General features: G+C 44.9%; 1 protein-coding gene across 1 annotated transcript; it reads left to right on the top strand.

The window, feature by feature from the left end:
* Nucleotides 1–5,213: 5,213 nt before the first annotated feature.
* Nucleotides 5,214–20,350, top strand: LOC308306479 (C-C chemokine receptor type 9-like). Its single transcript, XM_080751495.1, has 6 exons — nt 5,214–5,331; nt 10,064–10,372; nt 12,896–12,985; nt 15,720–15,896; nt 18,250–18,456; nt 20,011–20,350. Exons 1-6 carry the CDS (start codon nt 5,218–5,220, stop codon nt 20,299–20,301), a joined length of 1,188 nt encoding a protein of 395 aa, XP_080607621.1. The 5' UTR covers nt 5,214–5,217; the 3' UTR covers nt 20,302–20,350.
* Nucleotides 20,351–21,948: the final 1,598 nt, after the last annotated feature.

Here is a 21,948-nt window from a genome sequence, read left to right as displayed (position 1 = left end):
ACAGCCCAGTGTTGAACACACCGCAGTACAGAAACCTTATAGGCTTTTAACTGGGATGAGGGTGGATCAGGGACGTGCTGGCCATTGGGAAAAGCGGGACAACTCCCGAACGGCCGGTTCATTCCCGGCCGGTCCAAGCCGGCCATTAGGAAAAAAAAAAAACTCAAATAAAATGTTGGCCTTCGTTCCATTTTGGGGGCTGGGCGGCCAACAAGGTAAATCGTCACTGTCGGGCAGAAACCTCGCATCTCCAAGTTTCAAATGTATATATTTTTTTCGCAAAGCAAAGCCCTGCTTCATCATACAAGGCCGTCGCACAAAAGCAGTGAAAACAGCAGATCTACAAGCACACAACGCCTCGCGGTGCGAGGCGTTGTGTGCTTGTAGATCGGCTGTTTTCTCTAGTTTAAATCATTTTTAAAATGATAAACACAAAACAAACGGTTTTGGACACCCGACAACGACGAAATATAACTCATGTACAGTAATTGGCCCACTGGCTTGTCACTTGTCGTGATCTGAAATGGCAAATCTTTGAGTAGCAGCAGCGCTATAGAGAGAGATCTCTCTATAGCGCACAATGAGGGCCTCTCCAACTCTTTTTCCCGGGCTGAATCAGGGGCCCAGCACGTCCCTGGGGTGGATTGTTATTGTCTCATACAGTACAGTAAAGAGGATAAAGACAGTGATTCATTTAGATGAGCCCTCATGAAAGCTGCAGACCGTACCAGGTAAAGTAACAACGTACATATACTATATATAGGGGGGCACGGTGGTGCAGTGGTTAACGCTTCGCCTCACAGCTAGAAGGTCCTGGGTTCGATTCCTGTGGGCGCTGGGGGCGTGTTCCTCCCTCCGCATTATCAGCGCCCACACCCTAGGTGGGGTTGGCGATAGGGCCTTTCTGTGTGGAGTTTGCATGTTCTCCCCGTGTCTCCTAGGGTAGATACCCTCACAAAAACATGCAGTAGTCCTGGTTTCTATACTACCTCCCCCTAGCCAGCCGGGTGCTCCCCAATTCCCCTGGTGCGGCAGGGGGAGAGTGGAAACCAGGACTACAGGTTAGGTAGTTGGCACTGGGTGAGAAAATGGGTTGCAAAAAACGTGGGATAAAAATATAAGTAAAAAAAAGTACATATACTGTAGGCCAGGGGTTTTCAAAGTGGGTGACGGGGCACCCTGGGGTGCCGCGAGATCATATTTTGAATTTGTTTGAACACTTAAACTAATATTTGGTATAATTTTAAAATTGAGTTATTTTCAGTAAGTTTTTTGACCAAAATGGTAATTATCTCAATGTTTTCCTCACAACATAATCACTAAAATATGTCACAAATATAAGGTACTGGGAGTGAAAGTTATGAATATGTCATGTAGGTAATATTATTTTATAATGTAGGCGTTCCTCGGATGAAAAAGATATTGAGGCCAAAAGGTTTGGGAACCCCTGCTATAGGCCATTGGTTCCCAACCTGACCCCCAGATGGGTCCCCAAATTATTCTGGGGGGTCCCCAGATGATTAACTTAATGTGCAACATTGTTTTCTCTCTCAACAGTAAACAAACCAACATAAAGTTTTAAGTGTATAGAGGGTATCTGCTCATTTCTAAAGTGACAATTTAAGGACTTTTTAATTACTCTAAAATGACAAATTAACTCAGCAGGTGCCCACGCGTCAATCTCTTTGATGTCGCTGGAGGCCCACGACGTGTTGACGTGTTTACTGTATTTACAGTATTAACTTTAAATCTCACCGTTAGGTCGGGGCTACGCATTGATGTAGCCCCGCTAGTCGCTTCGAGTCGACGCTGAGAGCATCGCACGGCCGTTTTTCTCTATACTCCAATGCATTTCCCCATCTTTAACGCCCTTTATCTCTGATGTTTGTTTTATGGCTAAAACTGTGGCGGGGTGTGGCAAAATGTCCACATTTTGATCGGCAATGAACAACACTGGTCCATACAGAAAGTTACACAATAACATCCTGTCTGCGCTCATGTGACCAAGTGACGCCATGACGCATGCATTGACGCAGCAGGGCCGGATTCAATACAATGGTGGTGGGCCTGGGCAGCGAGAGGGGATAAATGGGGCTCAATCCAGGGGCACCCGATGTGTTAAACATTGGCCAAATTGTCAAATGAGGCAGAGATTGTGAAAATAGCAGATCTACATGCTCGTTGTGAGAGTGAAACTACAGCACCCCGTGATGCTTGCATGTCCACATGTCACATGGCAGTCTAAGGTCAAAGGGACAGCACCATGTCACAGGCCGGTCACTATAAAGTACCCAAAACACCCCCAGCAGAAAGTACATTTAAGTGGTGTTTCTGTTGTGTGGTGAACATGGCAGGACACTGACACCACCGAGGCTCAGGTTGCTGTGTTTGGCTCTCGGCCATGCTGGAACATGTTCTGTACAACCCTGGTCTACTGTACTTCCTACTGTACTCACAGTGTGTGTACAGTATCATGGTAAAAAGGGACATTTCAGAGGTTGTAGGCCTACGATGCAAATTAAACATTCTGTAATCCTAACTTCACTGGTACAGGCCTACTACCTGGGGATATTCTGCAGTCGCGGTTAGCGGTTTTAAGTGACTGAAAATGCAAAGTGTCATTTCACACTGAAAACAAAAACAAGTGAACACACACCTCTCAGAGCGTCACAGCACGTCACACTGACGTTGAAGGGACGCAAGGGCGTCACAAGGGGGGAGGGGGAAGTGGGACTGAGTCACTAAGGGCCCAAGGTGGAGGGGGCCTTAACTATTTTATACTTTAGATATTGAAAAATAGCAGATATACACCGAGTGCCGCGTTGCAAGCTTGTATAGCTGTTTGGGGGTCCGTGGGTCCAAATACATATCATTTTGGGGGTCCTTCACATGAAACAGTTTGAGCACCACTGACAAAAAACCTTAGAAGGATTTGAAACATTCAAAGACTTGCACAATCTTTTTTTTTTTTCTCGAAAATAGCAGATCTACAAGCTCGCAGCGCGGCACTCGGTGCCGCGCTGCGAGCTTGTATATCTGCTATTTTTCAATAGTTAAAGCACAACATAATGTAACACGTTCCCAGTCTAAATGGGTGAAGAACATAATCATGGGGGGCCCGCAGTGAATCCTTGTACCCAGGGCCCAGGTTTTGTTGTGACACCCCTGAGAGAATCCGCTTAAGAGAGAGAGACAATGAGACTGAGTGACAGTATAACTCCTGTTGTCAGACACACAACACACAACCACTGGAATAGATCGCTCTCTCTCTCTCTCTCTCTCTCTCTGCGTCGCATTATTCACCAGGTAAGGAAAAAAAAAAATATTATTGTGTATCATTATTTTGTGCTTTAACTATTGAAGAATAGCAGATCTACAAGCTCACAGCGCGCGCTGCGAGCTTGTAGATCTGCTATTTTTGAAAAATCGTGAAAATTAGAATTTTGACCCGATTCTACAAGTGTCTTTTGAATCCTTCAATGCCATGTTTTTAGGAATAAAATGTGATCAAATAAAGGCTATGAATGATATTATCAACAAGCCTTTCTGTAAAAAATCATGTTTTCACCTGCCATATCTCCCCTTAACCTCATATCAGTGTTACACCACGAGACACTTCAAGGTGATGTAATTCATCCTATAATTATATTTGTTGTAACTTTATTTATTTAAAGGAGCTATAGTCAACTTTTTCTTGAAAAACGGATGCTAAAATGAAAAAAAAAAAAAGAAATGTTTCAAAAAATTTTTTATAAAATGAATAAGTTTCATATATGTGTTTCTATTCAGAAAATGACCACAAAAAGCGTACAATAATGATAAAATAATAATTTTGGCCAATGTCAGCCTGACTTTGTTTATATCCCTCTTTTAATCTTTTATATGGATTGATAAGGGATGAAAACAAAGTCAGCCTGACAACGGCCAAAAAAATGATTATTTTATCATTATTTTACGCTTTTTGTGGTCATTTTTGAATAGAAACACATAGCCTATATGAAGCTTAATCTTTTATAAAATATTTTCGTAACATTATTTTTATTTTAGCGTCCGTTTTCCAAGAAGAAAAAGTTGACTATAGCTCCTTTAAAGCTCAATATTCCGCTGGTAATCATTGCTATAGTCATCTTCTCGACACCCAACTCTAACCCTTACCCGAACCCTAACCTCCGTGGGGTGAGTCGCTAACCCGCCCTCCCCACGCTCTCTTATCGGAATGACGGTCGTTCAAAAGAGACAGATTTCCCCAGCAGCAACGATTACCATCTGAATATTAGAGCTATTTAATACTTCTTCTAACAAAAGATGTAACTTACACCATCGTTAAGCCTTAATACATTCTATGATGGTGTCGTGCAGCCAATCTACAAACGCGTCATAAGGTTGTAGATCGGCTACTTTCCACTAGTTTGAAACAAAACAACAATAACAATTTAAAGGTTTCTCCTGTGTCACGTCATGCCAAAAATATACATCATGTGTTTTAAGGCAATAGTATTGTACGAGGTTCTAAGAGATGTAAGAGAGACACTAACTGCAGGGTATCTCAAATAATTGCGATTAACGATTTAATTGTGTTTTTGTTGTTGACAATTACTTTTCTGTTAGGCTTCTAGGATTTGAAGTTGCACATGGCAGATATGACACATAACCTAAATATACAAAGAAATTACTGACATATTTGACAACTTTACATTTTAAAAAGAACATTGATTGTGTAAATAGCCGATCAACGCGCTGTGAGCTTATAGATCTGCTATTGTTGAGCTTGTAGATCTGCTATTTCCACTATTTTTTTTTCAATGTTTGAACATATAAACATTTGTCAACATGTAAACGATTATGACAATTATCACAAAATAATTGTGTTTTAGACTTTTATGTAATAATTGTGACAGCCCTTGTTGTACACTGACTGACTGCCTGCAGATGCCCAAAGACACACTCTCTATATGCCCTGATGAAGACCCCGAGAGGGTCGAAACATGTCGGCTTTTATTATGTCTTGAAATAAAGTACACTGCTTTTACGTCCGTTCCCCTCCTTTTTATTTTTTGAGTGCTCGGATCCTCCTTCTCTTTTTTCAAGTTTTATCCCACTGATCCTGGTAGCACCCGCCACACGTTTTTAACTTTGCTGGTACCTCCTGAGCACCTAGTTTTTCTTGTTCTCTGCTACACATTTGTTATAGATCTGATTTATTCTTGCAGGTCAGACATGGACTTGCAGATCACAACCGACGTGACCCCTGCGTTCAGCCTGGGGGACCCCTGGGGGTCCCTGGGGACCACCGGGTTCACCACAGATGAAACTGCACTGACAACCGATGAGGTGAGTATCGGTTGAACTTTGAACTGAATGGGCCAATGGTGCAATATAGAGAAGGGCCACCCCACGCACGCACGCATGCACGCACACATCCAGTGCTGTAAAGTACTGTACTTAAGTACAGTTTTGAGGTATTTGTACTTTACTTGAGTATTTCCAAATTCCAGTACTTTTACTTTTACTCCACTACATCTCAGGATCCAAATATTGTACTTTTACTACACTAATTTATTTTTGAAAACTTTAGTTATTGGTTACTCTGCTGACACAGTATGTTTAAACATACATTAACCCACTTTAGCCCTATTTTATACCATGGCTATTTTGAAAATTGCCGATCTACAAGCTCACACAACACGCTGTGAGCTTGTAGATCTGCTATTTTCGAACATTTTGTACTTTTTTACTTTTAGTACTTTAAGTACATTTTCATGCCGATACTTACATACTTTTACTCAACTACATTCTGAATTCTGCACTTTTACTCTTAACCGAGTATTTCTGTATTGCAGTATTGATACTTTTACTTAAAGGGGCACTCCACCACTTTTCAACCTATCTTCATATAATAGGTCCTCACTAATGTTCATGATAAAATATCACATTTTTTTCTACTCAGTTTGGGTCTCATAGGAGAGCTGTGGGTGGGTCAAATCCTTCCTACCGGTGACATCATCAATGGGAAATGCAAGCTAATAGAAACTGCAGGCTTTCTATTCCTGAAAAAGTTGCAATGTTAAATTGGAAGCCATTGTTCTCGTGATAATAAAAATCTTTTTTTTTTCCAAAAGTATGATTTAATTTTTTTTGTCAAACGATGATGTCACCGGTAGAAGGATTTGACAGCTCTCCTATGAGACCCAGACTGAATAGAAAAAAATTGTGCTATTTTATTATGAACATTAGTGAGGACCTATTATATGAAGACAGGTTGAAAAGTGGTGAAGTCCTCCTTTAAGTAATAAATGAGAGTACTTTTTCCACCATGGTTTGACTCAGTACCACACATAAATAATCCACAAGCGCTGAGCGTATGACTCATACTGTATGTTGGTTTGTTTACTGTATAGAGGAGAAAACAATGTTGCAGCCAGTTACCCTAACTGTCTAGCACAGGGGTCTTCAACGTGTTCAGGCCAAGGACCCCTTAGTTGAGAGAGAGATGAAGCAGGGACCCCTTAGTTGAGAGAGAGATGAAGCAGGGACCCCTTAGTTGAGAGAGAGATGAAGCAAGGACCCCTTAGTTGAGAGAGAGATGAAGCAGGGACCCCTTAGTTGAGAGACAGATGTAGCAGGGACCCCTTAGTTGAGAGACAGATGTAGCAGGGACCCCTTAGTTGAGAGACAGATGTAGCAGGGACCCCTTAGTTGAGAGACAGATGTAGCAGGGACCCCTTAGTCGAGAGAGAGATGAAGCAGGGACCCCTTAGTCGAGAGAGAGATGAAGCAGGGACCCCCTAGTTGAGAGAGAGATGAAGCAGGGACCCCTTAGTCGAGAGAGAGATGAAACAGGGACCCCCTAGTTGAGAGAGAGATGAAGCAGGGACCCCTTAGTTGAGAGACAGATGTAGCAGGGACCCCTTAGTTGAGAGACAGATGTAGCAGGGACCCCTTAGTCGAGAGAGAGATGAAGCAGGGACCCCTTAGTCGAGAGAGAGATGAAGCAGGGACCCCCTAGTTGAGAGAGAGATGAAGCAGGGACCCCTTAGTCGAGAGAGAGATGAAACAGGGACCCCCTAGTTGAGAGAGAGATGAAGCAGGGACCCCTTAGTTGAGAGACAGATGTAGCAGGGACCCCTTAGTTGAGAGACAGATGTAGCAGGGACCCCTTAGTCGAGAGAGAGATGAAGCAGGGACCCCTTAGTCGAGAGAGAGATGAAGCAGGGACCCCCTAGTTGAGAGAGAGATGAAGCAGGGACCCCTTAGTCGAGAGAGAGATGAAGCAGGGACCCCCTAGTGGAGAGAGAGATGAAGCAGGGACCCCTTAGTTGAGAGAGAGATGAAGCAGGGACCCCTTAGTTGAGAGAGAGAGATGAAGCAGGGACCCCTTAGTCGAGAGAGAGATGAAGCAGGGACCCCTTAGTTGAGAGAGAGATGAAGCAGGGACCCCTTAGCTGAGAGAGAGAGATGAAGCAGGGACCCCTTAGTCGAGAGAGAGATGAAGCAGGGACCCCCTAGTTGAGAGAGAGATGAAGCAGGGACCCCCTAGTTGAGAGAGAGATGAAGCAGGGACCCCTTAGCTGAGAGAGAGAGATGAAGCAGGGACCCCTTAGTCGAGAGAGAGATGAAGCAGGGACCCCCTAGTTGAGAGAGAGATGAAGCAGGAACCCCTTAGTTGAGAGAGAGATGAAGCAGGGACCCCTTAGTTGAGAGAGAGATGAAGCAGGGACCCCTTAGTTGAGAGAGATGAAGCAGGGACCCCTTAGTTGAGAGAGAGATGAAGCAGGGACCCCTTAGCTGAGAGAGATGAAGCAGGGACCCCTTAGTTGAGAGAGAGATGAAGCAGGGACCCCTTAGTTGAGAGAGAGATGAAGCAGGGACCCCCTAGTTGAGAGAGAGATGAAGCAGGGACCCCTTAGTTGAGAGAGAGATGAAGCAGGAACCCTTAGCTGAGAGAGAGATGAAGCAGGGACCCCCACAACCTGTTCATAGATTCCATATAGTTTCATCGTTTGACAGCACAATCATCAGTGTATTTTGGATTCATGTCAGTTTGTGTTTTCAGATATTTAACCACTTTGAACCGTCAATACTTAATAAACTTGACCTTTCACTCTGTACTTAGTCTGCTCTTTTTCCCCTCTACACCAATGCTCTTTGCCAAAAATAGACGATCTACAAGCTCACAACGCCTCGCGCTTGTAGATCTGCTATTTTTGGCTAATGTTATATCAGAATATGGATGCTAGGGTTCAAGTGGTTATTATAAAAAAGGGGGAAAAGGTTTCTATCACACAAAGATTTTGAGGACCCCCTGTAGTAACTCTGAGGACCCCCATAGGAGTCCCGGACCCCCTGTTGAGGACTAAAATGAATGAATTCAGTCATTATTGCATGGCGGTCCTGAACTCCATTGTTGTGAAACATGACATTATAGAAGTTTAAACTCTGCTGTCTGCATGCGGTTTGAACTTTGCAACGTTTTCCACGGTTTCCTGCAAAATACAACAGTTGCCTTTTCCTCCCCCCCCCCCCCCCCCTCCCCTCCCCACCACGTGTTTATCTGCGTTCTGCATCTGTGTCAAAGTCGACAATACAGGGTATACAGTAGATACAGTAGATAGTGAAGCGTGATCCTAGTATGTCTGTCTGTATGTAGCCCCCCCCCCCCCCCTTTGGGTGGGCTGTACGCCCACACCCAAGGGTGTCACGCCAAATTCTGGGCCCCCTGGGTACAAGGATTCACTCACGTTTTGTGCTTTAACTATTGAAAAAATAGCATATCTACAATCGTGAAAATTTGTGCGGAGTCTGAATATTTCAAAGGTTTTTTGAAAGTTTTTTTTTCTATGTCAGTGGTGCTCAAACTTTTTCACGTGAAGGACCCCCCAAAATGATATGCATTTGGCCACGGACCCCCCATCTCAAAATATTTAGTTCCAGGGACCCCCCTAGAAGCAAAATTTTAGTTACAAATGTTCGCTTAAAAAATACATGTATTCAAAGATTTGCACGCGCTGTGAGCTTGTATATCTGCTATGTTTCAATAGCTTAAGTATAAAATAATTAAGGCCCCCTCCACCTTGGGCCCTAGTAACTCAGTCCCACTCCCCCCCCACCCCCCCTTGTGACGCCCCTGTGTAAGCCCCTAACCCTCTCCTCTCCTCTCCTCTCCTCTCCTCTCCTCTCCTCTCCTCCCCTCCCCTCTCCTCTCCTCTCCTCTCCTCTCCTCTCCTCTCCTCTCCTCTCCTCTCCTCTCCCCTGCATAGAGGTGTTACACAGGAAATGGTGCACCGGTGTGGTTGGTGTCTCGTGCACACAGAGTGACAGACAGATTCAACACCTGTGTGCACAACAGTCTGGTTTCGCTCGTCTGAGCGTGACTGGAGCTGTTTGATGTTACACTGAAATATTCCCCCCATCTCTCTAGTGTACATTTAACTGTTTTGTGTGAAAGCTTGGCAGGCAGACAGACAAGCATTATGGTTACAGTTGCTTCATCAGAAATCATAGTAGAGCAAGGGTCTTCAACAGGGGGTCCGGGACCCCTTGAGGGTCCTCAGAGTTACTGCAGGGGGTTTTCTCCTTTTTTATATTAAACACTTAAACCCATACTCCCATATTATGAGAACTTTAGCCGAAAATAGCCGATCTAAAAGTAGATCGGCTATCTGCGAGGCCTTGTGAGCTTGTAGATCGGCTATTTTCCTCACGCTGCGAGGCCTTGTGAGCTTGTAGATCGGCTATTTTCCTCACGCTGCGAGGCCTTGTGAGCTTGTAGATCGGCTATTTTTGGCAAAGAGGTTTGGTGTAGAGGGGAAAAAGAGCAGACTAAGTACAGAGTGAAAGGTCAAGTTTATTAAGTATTGACAGTTCAAGTGGTTAAATATCTGAAAACACAAATTGACAGGAATCCAAAATACACTGATGATTGTGCTGTCAAACAATGAAACTATATGGAATCTATGAACAGGTTGGGGGGGTCCCTGCTTCATCTCTCTCTCAACTAAGGGGTCCTTGGCAAAACATACAATATCAGAATGTTACAATCATCCATTGTGTTGTTTGACGGCAGGGTTCCGGTGCAGACGACTACTCTGGCTACGACGCTCTGCTGACGGAGGGCATGCCGTGCGACAAGTCCTGGGTGCGGGCGTTCCGCGGGCGCTACGAACCGCCGCTCTTCTGGAGCATCTTCGTGCTGGGCGCCCTGGGCAACCTGACGGTGGTGTGGATCTACTCCACCCTGAGGAACCGTCTGAAGACCATGACGGACGTCTACCTCCTCAACCTGGCCGTGGCCGACCTGCTGTTCCTGGGAACCCTGCCCTTCTGGGCCGGGGAGGCGACGCTGGGGTGGCAGTTTGGAACGGGACTCTGTAAGGTGAGTTAGGGTTAGAGTTAGAGTTAGAGTTAGAGTTAGAGTTAGAGTTATACCCTGGGCTGGCAGTTTGGAACGGGACTCTGCAAGGTGAAACTCCCCCCTTCCTTCCACCAGGGACGTGCTGGCCATTGGGAAAAGCGGGACAACTCCCGAACGGCCGGTTCATTCCCGGGCCGGTACAGGCAAATGTAAATGAAAATGGAAAAAATGAAATACAAAAAATATATTATTAAAAATAAATGAAAAAAGTTATCGAAAAAACACGGCCTGCTCACATATTGGGAGGGTAGTATGAGTCACCAGAAAAAATAATGGGTGTTTTTAATGAATCTATCATGGTTAAAATGAAGTTTGAAGTTACAATGGGTGTGTGTGGGGAGAGGCCCTGGGCCTGGAGGGACTGGTAACATTTACATCAAATATCTAAATATTCAATCAAGCTAATTAAAAACTGTTCAGGGTATTCATAAAAGCCTGATTAGATGATAAAATTACCAAAAGTTTTTTTGAAAGTGAAATATCCCTTTAAATACATTTAGTTGAATTTCAAGCAGGCCGTTCACCTGGAACTCACCTGTGGTGAGTCCAAGTTGACTTTAATCTTTAGTAACCACTAATATAATCCACCCAGTTTAAATGGAGTAAATCCCTCATTCTGCTGGTTTGTGTCACACACTGAGCATGGACCAAATGAAAAAGAGAGAATAGACTGTATGTCAATCCCGCCCCATTTTGCTCTTGTTACTAGGTAGAACAAATTTACCATGGCAGATTCTTTTATAGTGGAAGTAGGGCTGTAATCTAGCCCTGTTTTAGTGATTCGAACTTCGGGGGGATTTTCGGAACGAACCATCGAACCTTCGATGGTTCGTTCAATTGAATAAAAACCGAACGTTCGGACGTTCGAACCATCGAACGTACTGTACCTTTAAACAGTGTAGGAAACTAGGAAATGTTTTAAATGCGCTGTTTTATCCATTGAAAACGCGTGGATGCGTGGCCGCATTAACACCTAGGCTAACACTTGGAAAATCCAACCCAATCGGAGAAAATGTCGCACAGTTTGTTGACGAACAGGCTCAATGTATAGCGGAGTTGCACTGATGATGATGATTAGACTTGGTGACTGCATCGGAGCTCGTCGCGTTCGGGCTAAACTGGTCTCGATGTAACAACCCCATACATCGCATTGATTATAGATCCTTTAGGGGGTTGCAATGAAATCCATCTTTGCTCATGCTTAGGAGAAAGGGATGTTTAATCTTTGGGTGCGTGGATGGCTGGGTGTTCGCTGTTCAAAGCACACACGTCTCTCTCTGCCCAGGACAGCTGCTCTCACTCACTGTCAACAAGCGTGTGTCAGCGAGGCTGATTCGCCACCCGGTTCGCGGCCCCAAATAGGAGCGCAATTGGAGCGGAGGACGGTCCTTGATCGCTCCAAGCTGTTCTGGTGCATTTTATAACTACTATAACGGTCACCATTAACTGTTAGTGTTTACCGGTAGGCCTAACTTATTTCGTATCTGGCTATCTCTACTACTGTGATATTCTGAATAGGCCAATCACATTCTGATAATTATTTTTCGTGTAAAAAAAAAAGAAAAAAAAAAAAGAAAAAAACCTGAACCCATTAATTTCGAACTTCGATTGCCAACGTAACGAACGAACGTTCGAACCTCCGAAGGTTCGCTTGCAGCCCTAAGTGGAAGTGGATGGGGGAAAAAGATTTTTCATAGCCTCATTATTGCTATTTAAAGTACCAAAGGAAAAACATCTACTTGATATTAATAAAAAGGGAAGACCAAAGTACAGTAGTTACATTGCAAAACAGGGATTTGCCCCCAAAAATACACGTTTTAATCATGTTTAATCCTCTGAAAAAATCGGAGGAGAGTTACAGAGAGAAAGCGCAGTGCATCTTGGGTAGGAATTCTGTCAGCCAGCCTATAAATCCACTGCAAAATAGGCTGGCTGTCGTAATTCTGCCCATTTAAAATATATGTACCCAATCGAAACTCTTAGTTACATTGATATTGTTCATGTGAACTAGTCTGTTGAAGCTTATTCATTATAATGATCGAAATCGATATTGTCGCGCGGGGCCGTACTGTGCGCTCGCCGTGCTCCACAGTGCGCACCGTGCTGAAAGCACAACACAACATTCTCCCACTGCACAACTCCACCCCCGATAGCAAAAAGTGAATGATTTTTTTCTGGTTGGCCAGTCAGGGAGTCTCAGGGACCAATCAGAAGGCTGACAAACGGTCTATTGTCAGGAGGTCAGAGGTCAGATTGTATCCAAACATGGACAATCTGAAGGCTCCAAGTCCATCTCCAGAGACCTTGATGTTCCTTCACTGTGCACAATCTAGACCATTGTGTGTTGTGTTTTTTAAACAAATGCAAGGGTGACAATACTTTTAGCCACGACTGTACACCATGAGTTGAGGAGAACAGTATTTTGCTCCCTTGTTGTATGCGTGTCAGTGACAATAGAGCTGACCGTGACAGTGTTTCTACCAGGTGGTGTCGGCCGTCTACAGAGTCAACTTCTTCAGCTCAATGCTGCTCCTCACCTGCATCAGCGTGGACCGATACATAGCCATCGTACAGGCGAGTCTCCTCTCCTCCCCTCTCCTCCCCTCTCCTCTCCTCTCCTCTCCTCTCCTCTCCTCCCCTCTCCTCCCCTCTCCTCTCCTCTCCTCTCCTCTCCTCTCCTCTCCTGCGTTTCTCTGGAGTTTCTCAACATACCAAAAAATATGTTGTATATCTCAGAATAGGGAAGAACAGAGAGAAACATAGACCACAAGTGCAGATTCAACTGCAGATACACATCCTACTTTCACAACCTCTGACTCGTCAACGGTTGAGAATCCAGACACAATTATTGCAGATAAACAACTTCTTTCACAATTGTTGGCTCACAAACATTAAGCTATCAGACACTTTAACGTTCAGATCTGCTTACTCACCTCCTGTCCATTCATCTGCAGTTGTGTAAGCTAAGCCTTTCTAACTTGAACCTCACACAAGCCTTTCTACTGAATACAATGTGTACTTTTCCATGGTTCTGAGATGGCCTTCTCATTAAAAACCCATTCTGTGCCAGATGACGGTTTTGACGTTTTTTTTCCAATAGCCCTTTGTGCCAATGACGGTTTATGACGGTTTTTGTGTTTTTTATATAGAAAAAAAGGAAAAAAAAACATTTTCTTTTTTTTTAAAGATGTCAAAATGACCTGAGATCAGAGAGATGCTTTTCTCTGTTTGTGTGTTCGCTCCCTCGTTTAGCTGATTGAGAAAATGTGTGTTCATGTGTGTCCATTCTAGTGGATGGACACTTTTTTTCATTCAAACAGCTCTATCTCTGGAAAGAAAAAAAAAAAAATTCATTGCATAGTAAAGAAAAACATACAAAATCCTGGCACAGCTACCTTGGAGCCATTTTGGCATCTGGCACAGAATGAGTTAAGTAGATTCAAGTACAGCAAATGAGCACAGTATATTTATCTTAAAGAGTACAGGTACATAGGTTATTAAAATTATTTTGGTTTTTTTTTATTATAGGACAGCACTTAAACACAGCAACAGCAATGACAAAATAATATTTAGAGCATAATCAATTCAAACAACTAAGGCTTTTAAAGCAGGGGTCTTCAACAGGGGGTCTGGGACCCCTAGGGGGTCCTTCAAATCTTTGTGTGATAGAAACCTTTTTTTCTCCTTTTTTACATTAACCACTTGAACCATAACGTCCATATCTTGAGAACTTTAGCCCAAAATATTTTAGGCAAAGAGGTTTGGTGTAGAGGCAAAAAAAGAGCAGACTAAGTACAGAGTGAAAGGTCAAGTTTATTAAGTATTGACGGTTCAAGTGGTTAAATATCTGAAAACACAAATTGACATGAATCCAAAATACACTGATGATTGTGCTGTCAAACAATGAAACTATATGGAATCTATGAACAGGTTGTGGGGGTCCCTACTTCATCTCTCTCTCAGCTAAGGGGTCCTTGGCCTGAAAACGTTGAAGACCCCTGTTTTAAAGGATATCAGTGATAAAAAAGGATAACAACGATCAACATTGTGGCCTAACAGAGTAGTTCAGTATTGATTATTTTATTAGACAAAAATGAAGAACAGTACAAGTATAGTCAATACAATGGGAGAAGTGATAACTTCTCTGGCCTCTTGAAAGGTGAGTTTTCAGGGCAGTTTTGAAGGATGCCAGCGAGCTACATGTTTTAAGGGAGGTAGTCAAGGAATTCCACACCTGGGTGGCAGTGTTGTAGAAGGAGAATTTACCCATATTTGTCTTATGGGTTTGTGTTATCAGATCGTTGTGTTGCTCCCTCTGGTGCTGTGGGTGTCGCTAACCTTTTTGGAGATGTTTGGTCAGATATGCTATAGAGGGCAGTATGTGTGTGACATCACTGTTGCTGGAAGTTATGTGGGAACGCCTACTGAGTGGCAAAAAGCTAATTCCTGCCATTGACAGCCCATACATCCAAACAGAAAAGTCCTTTCTGATTGCATTAAACAAAGTTAAACTCACCAACATTGCAGCTGTACTGAAAGCTTGAATTATCCTCTTTCTATCTGCAAAGTTTTTGTTTCATAAAAATACACCATAGACATGTTATGAGCTTCTTTCTGTGAAAACATTCTGTGCAGGTTTTTATTTTTCCAAGTGTCAGAGTTTGGAAGCGCTCGTTTTCAACAACACAACATCCTGCTGCCTCCTGCATTATGTGCATATTAGAAACAGGTGGTATGCAGGGCCGTTGAGTGATTTGCAACTAGCACTTCCAAACTCCAATGCTCCATGCTGCTCAATGTTTTGCCACTCAGTCTAGGGGGGCGGGTCCCAGTGGACGTGCATACCCTCTATTGAAAAATAGCAGATCTACAAGCTCACAGCGCGGCACCGAGTGCCGCGCTGCGAGCTTGTAGATCTGCTATTTTTGAAAAATCATGATTTTTTGTGTGTCTTTCAATATATCTACTTAAAAGCGAACATTTGTAACTCAAATATTTACTTCTGGGTGGTCCCTGGGACAACATATTTTGAGATGGGGGTCCGTGGCCAAATACCTGTAATTTTGGGGGTCCTTGACATGAAAAGGTTAGAGAACAGCATGATTTAGAGGAAGGATTTAGAAGTCGGGTCAAAGATCGGGTCAAAGATATTCAAAGACTTGCACTCATTTTCACGATTTTTCAAAAATAGCAGATCTACAAGCTCGCAGTATATCTGCTATTTTTCTAAAGGTTAAAATCTAACGCGACTCGGGCGCGTACCGGGTATTTGAGAGTTTAACTGAAGAACATGTCCTCCTGGTTGCAGGTGACCAAGGCCCACAACCTGAAGAAGCAGAGGTTGTTCTACTCTAAGCTGGCCTGCCTGGCCGTGTGGCTGCTGTCTGTCCTGCTGGCCCTGCCAGAGTTCATCTTCTCCCAGGCTGGAGGGCAGGACCAGAGGGCCTCCTGTAGCCTGCTCTACCCTTCTGGGATACACACCAAGGTACGTTATGTTCCCCTACCCTACCCCTAACCCTAACCCTAACCCTGTAGCCTGCTCTATCCCTCTGGAATACACACCAAGGTACGTTCCCCTACCCTAACCCTAACCTAACCCTACCCTAACCCTAACCTTACCCTAACCCTAACCCTACCCCTAACCCTGTAGCCTGCTCTACCCTTCTGGGATACATACCAAGGTACGCTCCCCTACCCTAACCCTAACCCTACCCTAACCCTACCCTAACCCTGTAGCCTGTAGCCTGCTCTATCGCTCTGGGATACACACCAAGGTACGTTATGTTCCCCTACCCTAAACCTAACCCTACCCTAACCCTGTAGCCTGCTGTACCCCTCTGGGATACATACCAAGGTACAATATGTTCCTCTACCCTACCCCTAACCCTAACCCTAACCCTGTAGCCTGCTCTATCCCTCTGGGATACACACCAAGGTACGTTCCCCTACCCTAACCCTAACCCTAACCCTCTGGGATACATACCAAGGTACGTTCCCCTACCCTAACCCTAACCCTAACCCTGTAGCCTGCTCTACCCTTCTGGGATACATACCAAGGTATGTTATGTTCCCCTACCCTAACCCTAACCCTAACCCCAACCCTACCCCTCTGGGATACATACCAAGGTATGTTATGTTCCCCTACCCTAACCCTAACCCTAACCCCAACCCTACCCCTCTGGGATACACACCAAGGTACGTAGATAGATACCTTTATTGTGGGCTCGCCTGAAAGGCGAGAACACTATGTTATCTTCATTATTTATAGAGTTCCGTCGCGTGAAATCTGTTGCGTGAGTTCCGTCGCAGACAGTACAAAGGGCCCTTAGCCAATGAGGTGCAATTGAGGTGTGGAAAGTCTGGGAGTGGTGTTAGCTGGAGTATTGGTTGAGCTTCACATGACAGTTAGCACACTGCAGAATATAGTCACGAGCGAGCCCACACTGTTTCAGAGGAACAGTATCTCTAGTTATCTTTATTACCCCTCTGGGATTCACACCAAGGTACGTATCTGTTAACCTCGCGCCTTTTGATCCGTTCTAGGCGTGGCCTAAACTGGAAACGGAGAATAAGCAGCGTTGATTTGTTTTGGTTCCCCCCGTTTGTTTCCCCAATGCCCAATCCCTCGAGTAGCCTAGTGTAGTCTTTCCAGTCGCTACGAGTTGGACTAAAAGATGCATATACCAAACACATTTTCCAAAAGCAAAACTACTCCGCATCAAGGGGTTTATTAGGTAGGCCCTAAAAGTATGTCCTTGAGCGCAGGGGAAATCATTTTGGGATACGACTGAATCCGGTTTGATCTTTCTGGCCAAGACATAGGCCTAGGCTGTTTCCGCTCCCGACCGGATACAACTCGGGAAATTGGAAGTGATCCCAGGATATGTATCTGTAGATAGATTAGATAACTGCTCTACCCCTCTGGGATACACACACCAAGGTACGTAGATAGGTTACACTCACAACAATAGTTCAGGCATTTAGCAGACGCTTTTAATCCAAAGCGACTTACAATAAGCAGGTAATACATGTCATCAATATAATAGTATGATATGATACGATGCGAGCTGGTGACTCGCGCAGTCGCGCTTACTGGGAATTCCTCTTTCATGGGGAATAATTTCAATTCCCATCACGAGCGGTTACCCGCGCCTCTCGGCGAAGGGTAGACGCACGCTGATCCGCTCAGTGTCGCACGTGTTGTGCAGCCCCGGACATCTAAGGCAGGGGTTTTCAAAGTGGGTGACGGGGCACCCTGGGGTGCCGCGACGGCAGTCCAGGGGTGCCGCGACGCGAGATCATTTGATAATATTTGGAATTTATTTGGAACTTGAAGTACACAGTTATTTTCAGTGAGTTCTAACCAAAATGGCTATTATCTCAACGTTTTCCTCGCAACATAATCACTAAAATATCATTACTGTCAGGCAGAGACCTCTGTCGCACAAAACTAGTGAAAACAGCCGATCTACAAGCACACAACCACTCGCGATGCGAGGCGTTGTGTGCATGTAGATCTGCTGTTTTCACTAGTTTAGTACATTTTATAGATGATAAATACAAAACAAATGGTTTCCACCCGACAACGACGATATGCTATAAATATAAGGTGCTGGGAGTGAAAATTATAATGTAGGGGTGCCTCGGATTAAAATAATATTTATGGGGTGCCCTGAGACAACAAAGTTTGGGAACCCCTGATCTAAGGGCACTAGTCGATACGATAGTATACAGTTGACCTGGCCGAGTGACCGCAGTGTGTCTGGTCATAGATCTTCAAAACAAGCGGCACAAAGGACTCTCTGTGAACGTGTCGTCTCCTCTCTTTAACGCTGCAGGTGGCGGTGCTGGCGCTGCAGGTGTGCGTGGGCTTCTGTCTCCCCCTGCTGGTGATGGTGCTGTGCTACAGCGTCATCATCCGCACGCTGCTGCAGGCGCGCAGCTTCCAGAAGCACAAGGCGCTGCGCGTCATCTTCTCCGTGGTGGCCGTGTTCGTGATGTCACAGCTGCCCTACAACGGCCTGCTGGCCATGGAGGCCTCACAGGTAGGCCTGGACGGTCACTGAACCCAAACATCTATATTAACCCATTACAATACAAAAAAACATTCCTTGGGCTAAAAAAGTGATAAAGTGATAAAACTATGGTTTATTGATGAGTCATCACTTTTCACAGTTTTTTGGCGTCCGTTTCTCGGAAAAGAATGTTTTTCGTGCAAAACAAATGCCTGCATTGGATTCAGAATCCCGAACAACACCTAGTTTGACCCCTCACATGCTAAAGCATTTTTATTTTTTGTATTATTTTACTATATAGTAAAGTCTATGAGAGCCCAACTTATATTGGCTCCCACAAGTTTCCCAAGACAAATCTGCGATGCCCCTATAGCCAAAAATGTTCCATATGGCATGTTCTAACTGTGTGCCAAATTTCATGCTTCTTTCATAAAGTGCACGATTCTTGCCTGAAACGCTCGGACTAATAGGACCTGGGGAACATATAACCTGGGGAACATAGGACCTGGGGAACATAGGACCTGGGGAACATAGAACCTGGGGAACATAGAACCTGGGGAACATAGGACCTGGGGAACATAGGACCTGGGGAACATAGAACCTGGGGAACATAGAACCTGGGGAACATAGGACCTGGGGAACATAGAACCTGGGGAACATAGAACCTGGGGAACATAGAACCTGGGGAACATAGAACCTGGGGAACATAGAACCTGGGGAACATAGGACCTGGGGAACATAGAACCTGGGGAACATAGAACCTGGGGAACATAGAACCTGGGGAACATAGAACCTGGGGAACATAGAACCTGGGGAACATAGGACCTGGGGAACATAGAACCTGGGGAACATAGAACCTGGGGAACATAGGGAGGACCCCAAAAAAGTAACTGGGTTAAGCACCGTTGGTAACCCATTTTAACATTCACCAGGTTAGCATTCGCCAGCATCGGCAGGTTAGTATTTCACCAGGTTAGCATTCACCAGTGTTAGTTTTACTGAGGTTAGGGTTAAGGTTAGGTTCAGGTGTATCTCCTTCCCCCAGACTTTTGGCACCTCCGCGCAGCCAATCACAAGCTTCCGCTGCCTTAACCCAGTTGCCTTTTTGATACACTCGGGTTAGGGTTAACTGAAAGACCTGCTAAAACACTCGCCCATAGTAACTCAATGGTTCTCAACCTTTTCAGGTCGCGATCCCCAAAATAATCATATTTTAACTGGGGACCCCCCCACCATGACGAGCACTAAGAGTTGAGGCATTACATTTTGTATAACACGGTTGTATTGTGAAAATAGCAGATCTACATGCTCACAACGCCTCATGTAGATCGTCTATTTTCCCAATTTCTGCCTCATCTGGGGACCCCCCAAAATAATTTGGGGACCCTATTTCGCACGTTAAACACATATTTAATTTATTTGCTAAATAGTTATTATATAAATTTTAAATCATTGAATCGAATCATATCGTATCGCCATGAATGAACCAATATCGTCCATGTTATCGTATGGTCAACCATGTATGGTGATGCGTATTGTATATTGCTTATTAAACGTATGTTTTCCACCCCTCTCCACCCGCAGGCCTCCAACACCTCCATCACGGACTGTGCGGTGGTGGAGCGTCTGGACGTGGCGGGCCAGGTGGCCAAGTCTCTGGCGTACACGCACGCCTGCGTCAACCCCTTCCTCTACGTGTTCGTGGGCGTGCGCTTCCGCAAGGACCTGGTGAAGGTGGCGCGGGCCTGCGCGGGCGGGCTGGGCGGTGGCCTCAAGGACGGGTTCAGCCAGACGTCGCACGCCGCGGCCGCCACCACGCCCAAGAGGCCCTCCGTGATGTCAGACACCGAGACCACTCCGGCCCTGTCCTTGTGAAGACCCTCCCTGCGTCTATATGGGGTGCCCATATCTTTTTTTCATTTTTTAAAAATAATTCTTATCCCACGATTTTGTAACCAATTTTCACCCAGTGCCAATTGCCTATGTAATCCTGGGCTCTGCTCTCCCTCTGCCGCGCCTGGGGAGACAACGGACTGACCTCATGCTTCCTTCTATGCATGAGTCCATGTTGCTTCTTTTCACCTGACAGGGGGGATTTCCCCCGGTTTGGACGTAGTGCGTGGAAGGAACACGTTATTCCAACCAGTTCCTTTCCCCCTCCATCAGACGCCCGGGCTGGCCAGGGGGAGGCAGTAAAGAGACCAGGATTACTGCATGTTTTTGTGAGGGTATCAACCCTAGGAGACACGGGGAGAACATGCAAATTCCACATGCAAACTGCACATGCAAACTGCACACAGTGCTCACGTCTTTTTGACCTTAGAGCTACTTTTAGGATGGACCAGCTCAACGTCATTTACCCACTCCCAAAACATGTACGCGAGGGGGCTTTGGAATAGCAGCACTGGTGTTACACACACACATGGAATGGGTTTTCTGGTTCTTTGTAATGCTATGAAAACAAAGCATTGCCCCCCATATTTGCTATACTTTAGAAGCCATGAAGGGCAGATTGGCTGATGTCAAAAAGAGGGGTTTTGTGATTTTAATTCTATATATTTTAGGGGCGTGTCATGTGATCTGCCTGCTCAGCCTTTGTGATCTACTGGTAGATCACAACCAGGGTATGTGCATCATATGCCACTCAGCGCCACTCAAGCCACCATATGCCACTCAAACGCTCGTTGGCAAACTCCTCCCGACGACTCCTCACTCCTACTGACTCATCATAACTCAGTAGGACCCTTACGGGTCCATTTGGTACGGGATTTAGAACATTTGTACACTCTCAGAGTTTCAATAGCATTACTGCACTGTGAAGAAGTCTACTATAGAACCAGTTGGCACGCAGCCAAGCCTTCATCAGTGTGTTTGTCAAGTCATCCACTGTTTTCTCATATAGACCCAGGGACATTGGGAAAAGCGGGCTACATGTAACTCCCGAACGGCCGGGAATGACTCCCGAATAACTCCCGAATGGCCGGTCCAGGCCGGCCATTAGGGAAAAAAATTTAATAAAATGTCGGCCTTCGTTATACATTTTGGGGGCTGGGAGGCCAACAAAGTAAATCGTCACTGTCGGGCAGAAACCTTGTATCTCCAAGTTTCAAATTTGTACATTTTTAGCAAAGCAAAGCCCTGCTTCATCATACAAGGCCGTCGCACAAAAGTAGTGAAAACAGCAGATCTACAAGCACACACCGCAAGGCGTTGTGTGCTTGTAGATCGGCTGTTTTCACTAGTTTAGTACATTTTATAGATGATAAACACAAAACAAACGGTTTTGGACATACAAGGTTTCCACCCGACAACGACGAAATATAACTCATGTAATTGGCCCACTGGCTTGTCACTTGTCATGATCTGAAATGGCAAATCTTTGAGTATCTTTGAGCAGGTCTATACAGTCCCTGTATAGACCTGAGGCTGATTCTACAAATGCCTTCTAAAGCTGTGGTTGTCCAACTTGGACCCCCTGAAATCATGTGTGACGCGCTGCAAGCTTGTAGATCTGCTATTTGA

The sequence above is a fragment of the Nannobrachium achirus genome (genome assembly GCF_963921795.1).
Source record: "Nannobrachium achirus genome assembly, chromosome: 21".
Lineage (NCBI taxonomy): Eukaryota > Metazoa > Chordata > Actinopteri > Myctophiformes > Myctophidae > Nannobrachium > Nannobrachium achirus.
This window is presented reverse-complemented; position numbering and strand designations above follow the sequence as displayed.

Bases quoted from the DNA above. Each gene is read 5' to 3' on its own strand.
- LOC308306479 (XM_080751495.1), top strand. From the start codon at position 5,218: ATGGACTTGCAGATCACAACCGACGTGACCCCTGCGTTCAGCCTGGGG. The intron at 5,332-10,063 runs GTGAGTATCGGT...GTTTGACGGCAG, and splicing joins CTGCACTGACAACCGATGAG to GGTTCCGGTGCAGACGACTA. The intron at 10,373-12,895 runs GTGAGTTAGGGT...TGTTTCTACCAG, and splicing joins TTGGAACGGGACTCTGTAAG to GTGGTGTCGGCCGTCTACAG.